Source organism: Pteropus medius, unplaced genomic scaffold, assembly GCF_902729225.1.
Source record: "Pteropus medius unplaced genomic scaffold, Ma_sr-lr_union100, whole genome shotgun sequence".
Taxonomy (NCBI): domain Eukaryota; kingdom Metazoa; phylum Chordata; class Mammalia; order Chiroptera; family Pteropodidae; genus Pteropus; species Pteropus medius.
This window is the reverse complement of record NW_024354503.1, coordinates 16,976,289-16,985,648: the sequence shown is the minus strand read 5'-3', so window position 1 is coordinate 16,985,648 and position 9,360 is coordinate 16,976,289. Positions and strand designations below refer to the sequence as shown.

At 46.2% G+C, this 9,360-nt stretch overlaps 1 protein-coding gene across 5 annotated transcripts in view; it reads right to left on the bottom strand.

Annotated features, from left to right (window-relative positions):
* Positions 1 to 4,069: 4,069 nt before the first annotated feature.
* The window catches only part of UNC5CL (unc-5 family C-terminal like), a 12,779-nt gene continuing 7,488 nt past the window's right edge, over positions 4,070 to 9,360 (bottom strand). For all 5 annotated transcript variants that reach the window (XM_039854549.1, XM_039854548.1, XM_039854551.1 and 2 more), the window contains 5 exons: positions 8,872 to 8,973; positions 8,536 to 8,603; positions 7,595 to 7,695; positions 7,318 to 7,431; positions 4,070 to 5,873 (listed from right to left, as the gene is read on the bottom strand). In XM_039854549.1, the coding sequence (XP_039710483.1) occupies positions 5,636 to 5,873; positions 7,318 to 7,431; positions 7,595 to 7,695; positions 8,536 to 8,603; positions 8,872 to 8,973 (623 nt within the window). In that variant the 3' untranslated portion in view covers positions 4,070 to 5,635. The remainder of the gene's footprint in view (positions 5,874 to 7,317; positions 7,432 to 7,594; positions 7,696 to 8,535; positions 8,604 to 8,871; positions 8,974 to 9,360) is intronic.

The window sequence follows — 9,360 nt, the reverse complement described above, 5'->3', positions numbered from 1 at the left end:
TAGCGGCAGGATAGCTGATTCCTCCCCGGATCAGGTGTTAGACTCTTCTCCATCCCCATCTCTACTCTCTGCTCCGCTAAGAAATGTTTCTAAAATCCCATTTTCACCCACTTCAGCATTTCCTAAATATTAGTAATTTTCTTATTGCATTTTTCCTAGTTTATTCGGAAAACAAATCTACTCTCACCTGAAGTTTGCTAGCTAATATAAAGCATATTTCTGTCCTCGGGCTAATGTCTTTATGACATTATGATACTAACCAGCTAGTATTGACGTGAGCTTTCTGTCGGCCAGGACCTGTAATATGTCCCCCAACAAGAAACTAGCATAGGCTAGAATTAAGACAGCATGAGAAAGATTACCTGAAGGTAAGAAAATAAATGAGAGAACATCATGATTCTAAGCACATAATAAGTAGTCAAATATATGCTGAGCAGATGAATAAACATACCTTTAAAAAGGATGAGTAAGGATGGCAGTTTTCATAAAAGAGATTTCTCAGGGTTTTGTATTTCAAAGACCAATAATTTTTTTTGTTTTGTTTTTAATTTGGGAAGGGGAAATCAATATAGGATTAATTATCTTTTTATTTTGCCAAGTAAAGACATTTTAATAAAACTATCATCTCTATTACTATCCTTTCATAAGATAATAGACCACTTGACACCAACAAAGAAGGGAAAGTATGATCACAGAATAAGAGACAGTCTTTCCAAAGAAAGAATCATGGGCTCATTGGATAGGGGTCTTAGTTGTACATTACAGAATGCCTCTCTAGCTAGTTTAAGCACAGAACAGCATATTACCAAGTCTAGATAGTCCACAGAATCATTGGAAGGGCTGAAGGAACAGACTCTGAGGAGAACTTCTCCAAACCACAGCACAGAAAAAGGCCACCAAAGAAGCTGCCAAGTCAGGAAGATGCTGCCATAGCCGCTGGCTACCGGACCAGTCAAACGCCTCAAAATAACCACCAGCCTCATGCCCTGTTTAGCTCCCCACACTATTTAATACCAAAGCAAGGTCCTACATGAGTTCAGCTTATTGGCAGAACCAATCTAGATCTCCATCTGCCCAGGAATCTGGAAAATGTAGGTTGACTTTTTAGCTTCTGCAGTACAAGAAGTCACATGAGGCTGGAGAAGGCATTAAGAAAATCAGTTAACTACGTTGGTGAGCTTTTTCTACATTTTCATGAAACATGTTGAGGTCTGATCCTGGACTGTGGAATCACAGGGATGTTTTGAGGGATGTGTACAGTCATACTTTATTGAGAAGATTCTGAAGTTCAGGGAATAACACCAATACCTGCTGTAGGCATGATTCTTCTTGTGAAGAGTTTGCTGTCTGAGGCCACAGCATTAACTACATCCTGGCCGTAGTGGAAATCTGTCCTATTTGTGGCTGTCCATCAACTTTTGAGTAGATTTTCGCATATTTGGGAATATTTTCATGTAATGAGTCCCACTTCCCCAATATTAAAGTCAGAATTCAAATTTCCAGACCCCTTTGCAGCTAGGATTCAGCATGTGATCTGGGCTCTGACAAGCTGATGCCCACACTTGAGGTGGTTCCAGAAAAAGATAGCATGAAGAAGCAGGCAGCGCTGTATACAGAGCTTCCATTTTTGCTGATGTGGATGGCAGCAGAGGCCTCAGCTTTCAGATGGGTGGTAAGGTCTGGTTCCCAACTTGGAAATGGCAGCAATGGGGCAGGAGTGGCCGCAGTAAAGCTGAGTTCCTGAGATCTAGTTCTCAGCAGCAGCAGCCATAAATATACCAGTACCCCCCTGCCCACAACTCTGGGCTGGTTCTACAGCACAGTTTAATTAGGTCACATTACTGGAAACTTTACCTCAGTTTTAATTCTCATCCCTCTAAATGTTTATCCTTCAGGATAAAATCCCCTGTCTGTCTCAACCGGCCAGAGTGAATTCTATTGTCAGGAACCAAAACCCACCTAATATGCTGGGTGAGCCAAGAACATCTGACTCTGAATCCTTGGCCTCTCTACTACCCTGCAGTATGAACCATTCCTGCAGCAGAGTGAATCTGACTGGAACTCATCCATTTCCTTTTTGAGAGAGGTGTAGAAAAGGATAGAAAAGAAATGCCCTTCTCTCTGGTTGCCACCATTCCAGGAGCTCCTACAAAACAAGAATGCTTTTCTTCACTGAATTTTTATCGCCAACACTTTGTGCAGGATGGATATTCAGCAAATATTTGGTGAACGAATGACCGAGTACACTATAAAGTTATGCCCAGGTGGATCCATAATCCATACCTACACTGTTCATTACAGTACCTACTAGCCACATATAGCTACTGAGCACTTGAAATGTGGCTAGTACAACTGAGGAACTGCATTTTTATTTAATTTTATTGCAATTGATTTAAATTTTAAAATTTAGTCTGATCTCAGAAGCTAAGCAGGGTCGAGCCTGGTTAGTTCTTGGATGGGAGACCACCTAGAAATACCAGGTGCTATAGGCAATTTAAAAAAAATTTTTCTCTAATTTATACCTAATTTCATATTTGAAAAACTTTTAGTTTGTGTATGTAAATGTACTTTTCTTCTGTAAATTTTATGAAAGCTAAATACAGATCAAATATTTCCAATGAAAATTTAGCACATTTTTGACACAAAACAAGATGTGCTATAATGGTAAAATACACACCAAATTTCAATACTTTGTGAGAAAAAGAATATAAAATGTGTCATTAATAATTTTTATATTGGTCACATGTGGAATCATAATATTCTGGATATTAGGTTAAACAATATATGTTAAAACTGACTTCACTAGTTTTTTTTTATACTTTTAGATGTTACTACTAGAAAATATAAAATTAAATATGCAGCTTTCATTGTTTTTCTGTTGGCAAGCATGGATCTGGACACTGGCATGAATGTCTCTCAGCCGGCAAACGGGGTACCGAGGACACATGTGAACTCTGAGCACTGGAGCCTCTAAACATACAGACCAAGGCTGAATATCTCCTGCTTATTTCCCTCTAAGCTCTAAACCCAACAGGAAGTTTAGTCATGGGCCTCTACAACATGTGTTAAGAGCAGAAGTCACAAATTTGGAGTTTTTAGGGACCAGGCAGATAACCTACCATGGAAAAACTCTAGAGGTAAGGCCAGAGCAGTGACCAAATCTTCTATTTAAAGGCTATATGCAAAGAATAAATTTTCAAATGACTGTCCCCTGGGTCGCCAGTGTGCCATCTCTGCCTAGGCCCATGGAATCAAAAGGCCCTTGGAGTGCCTGGAACGTGGTTGTTTCATTCCAAGGGTAAAGACACTGAAGCCAGAGATGAGAGCTGTGTTAATTAGCGCTAGAGTCAGGCTGAGCACTAAGTCTCCTAACGCCCACAGAACACACCATCTCTCAGCTTTAGGTGCCCACAAATACATGCCAAATGCGCTTGATTTAAGAAACGCAGGATGCACTCTACAAGGATCAGGCAGCCTGCCACCTACCCCAAGATTTCCAAGCCTCCCCTTCCCAGCACTACAAGCCCATTCTGAGGAATTACGGCAGGGATCCAGAAGGCATTCATCCCATCACAGAAACCCTTGTGGTTTCTATCCACAATTCCAGAAGATGTGAAACTTAAATTGTTCCAGGGTAGGGAGGAACACAAAATAAAGATGCCTTTGGCTGGCATGGAAAGCAAGGAAGAGCTGATGGGAGAAAGAAGGAAAACCATTCTGGGACTCCAGGGGAGAAAGATGCTCCTGGCAGACCAATCCTGAGCCAAGTGCAGGGAAAGGAGGCCAAGGCACCAATCTGGAGTGTCTGCCAGCGCCGGGTGGGGTGGGAGCAGTAACTAGCAGGGTGGAAGAGGATGGATGGAGCTGAGGAAAGAGGGAGGGTTGAAGGGCCCAACTTGCTCCTAGTAGAAAGAGAAGCGAACCTCCCTGATTCACCATGCTGGACCCAGACTGGAAGCATGAAAGGTGCTTCCAAAATGCCTCTTCCAACCTGTCCCCATCCGTACAATGTTACCAAATAAAACCATTCATACCGACAACCAAATTTATCAATCAGCATAATACAGTTAGTAACAAAGAAAAGCAATTTTCACATTTTATTATACAACAATGTTCATCATAGGAAAAGGCTTAATGTTTTTAATTAAATACAGAAGCAAATTATTTAGTGTTTTCAGAGAGATTGTTCACCTGCCCTTGAAAAAACTAACACCTGTTTGCAAACAAAAGAATTGCCAGAGTTGAATCAAACCATTTGCTCTCTTTTCAGGACCCAGCTATTAATCTCTTCTCTACACAGTATCTAACACATAGTAGGAGCTAAACAAATATTTCTTGACTGACTGGGGTGTTCTTTAATCCCTATCCTATATTTCCTGACCCTAAACTGGATCTTGATTTATAGGGTAAAATCTCCACCCATCCATTCCTAGGGTAGCTCAGTGTCTTTCAATAGCCTTTGATACATAACATTGGTTTAGAGACACCTGCCTGAGGGGAATGACTGAGGGTTTCAGAGAAAGAAACACACAAATGCAGGCACAGTATGAGGTAGAGACAAAACAATGCTAAAATGTAGAGTAACAAAGAAATAGATTCAGGGATGGAAGATTGCAGGAGATAGTGACAGCCAAATGAAGTCAGAGGGACTTAAAACTCACAGTTTAAGACAAAGAGATAAAAAAAGGTTGGGCAAAAATGGTTTCTTTTCAGCTTTGATGTTTTATAGCAGACATTATGGCAGAGAAAGGAAGACAAGGCAAGGAGAATAAAGAGACAAAGGAAGGCAAAGGAGACAGGTGGACAGCCAGGTACGACTGCCCACCTTTAGACCTGGCCTTGAACCCTTGTGCTATCCTCGCCTCACACCCCCCAAACCGGGCTCCTTATTGCCTCAGCGCTCCATACTCACTCTTGGCTCCTACCACGGGTCCAACCAACCATCTCCCTCTACCCTCATCTAAAGATCTCTGAACCAGTCTTCGCGTGTCCAAATCCTCCCTCCAACATCTTCCATGAAGCTTTCTCACAGCTCCAGCCCATACTCAGCTCCCTCCCTCCTCAATTCCTAAAGCAGTACGGTTCATACCACACCCACATCCCCTAACCACAGGATATGTGTTGTTTTAGAGTTGGTCCTCAGCTCATATGAGCATATCTTGACTCCCACAGGAGAACTGTGGGTTTGTCAAGCCTCCAAATTCTCTCATATGTTCCAGGATTCCCCATGATACCCAGTCCAATACTAGTTATCACTAAGTGCTCAGTGAATACTTGTGTACTGACCAGTCCCTAAGGAGTGCCAACAGGGCAACCTCACAGTCCATTGGTAAATAGCGTTCTGCAGTTTGGCCACGCTGGGCCATCTCCTGGGCTCCTGCGCCCCCTGCTGTCCAGGAGGGGATCTGCAGGAGGACAAAGCAGGTCGCAAAGGTGGTCCTGACCCAAGGAGGCTGACAGTGGCACTCCAGCCTCGCGGTGGCCCCAGGCACCTTCCAAGGGTTCTGATAAAGTTGGTGGGCGCAGCAAGAAACAGCTTCTATGTTCTTCCTAGGTGTCTGGGCACACCCCACGGCCTCCCAGTGCCCAGAGTGCTGCAGACCGCACCCCATCTTGCCCTACCCGAACGGGGCGCTCAGAGCTTCTCGTCCAGCTCCAGCTCCAGCTCCAGGCCCTGGTTCTCCCAGGAGCCCCCACGTACTACCGGGCCTGGGCTGCCGCCGTGCGACCCGCTCAGGTAGTTCTGGATGACAGAGGCGCAGTCCAACCGCTCCATGAGGGTCATGAGGTAGTGCAGCTCCTGCAGGCTGCCATTCTGCTCCTCAAACAGCTCCAGAATGGCTGCAGCAGGGCTGCGCTGGCACGACAGGAATCTGGCCAGGAGCGGGTGGGAGAAGAGGAGAGGAGAGAGGGACACTGCAGTGAGATCCGCCCCACGACCCCGGGGCCCCAAGCTCTGGTCCATATTCTGCTGTTGCCTGCCTTCCAGGGGACTCATACGTATGAGGGCCCAGGATTTTGAAATCCGAGATTTCGCTGGCTCAAAGACAATTCCTCTCTAAGCCTCAGTTTCCTCTTCTTCCACCCAAGGCTTGGATGAGAGGACCTCTCAGGTTGCTGCCTGCCCTGATGTTCTGTAATTGCCCTCTTTACCTTACCTACCCTAAACACACTCTCTCCACCTCCTCCCTGTCTCCAGGACACAACGTTCTACCCACTACTGGGCAAATAGTTGTTCTAAACCATGGCTTTTAGCAAGACCCTCTCCTGCTCGAAAACTTTCCAGTCTCTTTTGCCTACTAACCAAGCCCACACCCTTGACTTTCTGGCTCATCTACCACTTGGCCTCGCTCTGATTTTTCTAACCTTTTCTACCAGCTCTCATCTTGAACCTTACTTTTCAAGGCCTATCCCTTTCCCACTTTGTATATGCCCCGCCCACAACCACCTCGGTTACTCCTCCCATACAGAAAGGCTGGTCCACCTTCCCCACCTCCCTGTAGCCCTTTCTAATTTCCATCTCCCAGGGGAAGGAGACCATTCTGCACGCCTCAGTTCCGACTTCTGATCATAACTTCCACATGTCTTCGTTATTCTTGCTTTTCTGTCTCTGTCTGTTTTCAACTTACTCTGCAATAGTGGATACATACAGTATGGCTCAAGGAACATCCGCCTTTATTCTGTTAAGCACTCTGTATCCTTTACTAGAGTGTGAGCTCCTAGGAGCTAGGACCATTCATCCTGTGTCCCTAAGCTTAGCATAGTTTTCCAAGACATAGTAGGTATTGATAAATGTTTAATAAATGGGTGATTTTAAAATCCACCCTGCTTCCAGCTGGGTGCAGCTCTAGTCCCATCTTCTGGGTGAAGTCTTCCCTGACCACTGTACTTATAGACAGGGTTCTGCGGCTAAGCTCAGACTTATTCTTCTACTGATTTCTCTCGACAGAGACCATGGTTACATCGTCCCCATTATGGCTAACATTTATTGAATTAACATGTGCCAGTTGCTCAGCGACGTGCTTTATACGCATTATCTTATAGTCTGTCATTCTACCCCTCAGGGCACAGCTTGTCAAGCATTCAATATATACCAAATGACTTACATGTTAACTGATACATTTTTAAGTATTTATTGAATACCTACTAAGAACCAGGCATCATTCTAGGTACTGAGAATACAGTGATAAATAGAAAGAGCTGCCCTTTTATGAGGAATAAGGTGGGAAAAGCCATTCTCTGCCTTTTAAGCTGCTTCCTTATCTAGGGTCCTGAGATCCCCCCTCCTCTCCCATTCACAGACATCACCCCTCTTACCGGATCTTCATGCCACAGAGCCCCAGGTGGGAGGCCAGTCGACGCCAGTCATTGCCAGTGATGCTGCTTGGCTCCAGCAACATTTGCAGCTGCTCAAAGAGCTCAGGGGGCAGCCTGAGGCCAGGGGGAAGGGTGTTCTCAGAGGGGAGGATCAAAGACACCCAGTCTGGATCCACGCCCCCCCCCGCCCCCCGCCAAATGCTATACTTGCCCAGTAGGCACTGGGCAGGAATCCCGAACACTCCCCAGGAGGCAGCCCAAGCAACCGTCACCTCACCTATTGCATGGGGGCGGCTGGGAGACAGGGGGAGGCGCTGCCCAAGCTTCTTCCTCTGATGCCTGGAATCTGAGGATTTCCATGTACTTGGTCTCCAAGCCCTGGGCCAATAGAGGAGCCAGGAACACACTTAGGGATCATAAGCCATCCCCTGGGCAAGAAGCTGGGGAACCTATCTTCATTCCTCACATCTTTCCTTAAGTCTGTTACCCAAAGCCACTTTACCAGGAGACTCAGCCTCACTCCACCCTGGACCCTCCACCCTCTGCTATGCTGCCCCCAAAACCTTCAGCCTTCAGTTTGCCTACTGAGATCTTTGGGGCCTGGGACATGAAAATCAAACAGCGTGTATATTAAGACACCAGAAGTTCGGGGCTGGGGCAAGGTCATCCAAAAACAGAGACACTGAACTCAGGCATACATGTCCCCTTCCCTTCATTCCTCCTTTCTTTGGTTCCTCCTCCCCAAGTGACACCCATGAGGGGTGTCTGCCTACTCTCCACTAAGATGCCACATGGTTCCTCAAAGACTCTCAACCCTGATTCCTTCGTATCTTGCCTTGGGAGAGTGTGATATCTAACTCCCATCCCACCTTCTAAAGACCCCCTTCGTGGTCAATCTCCACATCGAAAATAGGCAACATCATCATTCGGATGTAGATAATCGGCCTAGAAAGAAATCACTTCTCTTTGATGCCCAAGTTCCTCTGGGTGGAGAGAAGGGGTTAATGTAAGGTTTGGTTCTTTTATCCTCCTACTGAATTCATCCATGGATAGACAAGAGAGAGTCAGGGATGAAAAGTAACTTGGAGGCCAAGTGCCATCTTCACCTGATTGATTATCTAATTAGGGCCATACTTACTGGGCTGCAGACCCCTTTCCCACTTTGCCCAGGAGTTCCCCCAGGCCCTTCCCTTCCTCTGCCCCTCAGCTCCAACTCACATCCTGGAAGGTGTGCATGGTGACAATGATCTCATTGGTTAGTGCTGAGCAGTCCTCGTTCTCATTGGCTACAAAAAGGAGAGGACAAGGCAGGTGAGAAAGGACAAGGCCTGGCATAAGAGAGCAGGAGAAGTGAAAAGGACTCTACAGTGAGGCTTTGGAAATCTGCAGAAGCTGGGCAGCATGCACCATCTTTCTGTCTGCAAAGATCTGTTGTGGTTCCTCGCCTTTGAAAAGTCTGTATGCATGGCTGAATGAGGAGCTACAGAGCTCCAAGGTGACGAGGTGGGGAGAGGAGAGGAGAGGGCAGGAGGTGGACTTGGGCTCTTGGACTACCTGCTTTTCTCCGGAAGCAGAAGGAGCGGAAGGGGCACTTTCCATGCCAGATGTGGAGATGGGGAACCAGCTGACAACTGCTGTCATCCACATTCTCCCAACCTGGAAAGAACACAGATAGCGGAGGGCCTCAGAGAGCAGGGTTTCCACAAGTGTTTAAGGAAGGCTGTTGTGTGGCAGGTACCATATAGGGTACTGTGGTGAGGGACAATGAGGGAGCAAAGTCTGGATGGTGTCTCAAGTGAATGAAAGTTCCCAAAGTAGTTTTCCTCCTACCACAATACACTCCTACATACACATATGCCCTCTCACCCTTGCACCCTCCCCTCCAATCTTCACCCTCCTATCCACCACCCCCAAGAGCAGCCATGAGTGTGTGCCCAGTCCACACCCACACAAGCACCCTGGGCCCCATGGAAAATTCCCACAGTCCATGCCATGAAGGAAAGAGGGTCCAAGCACAGAAGTGTGAGACTCCTCCTCCAACAC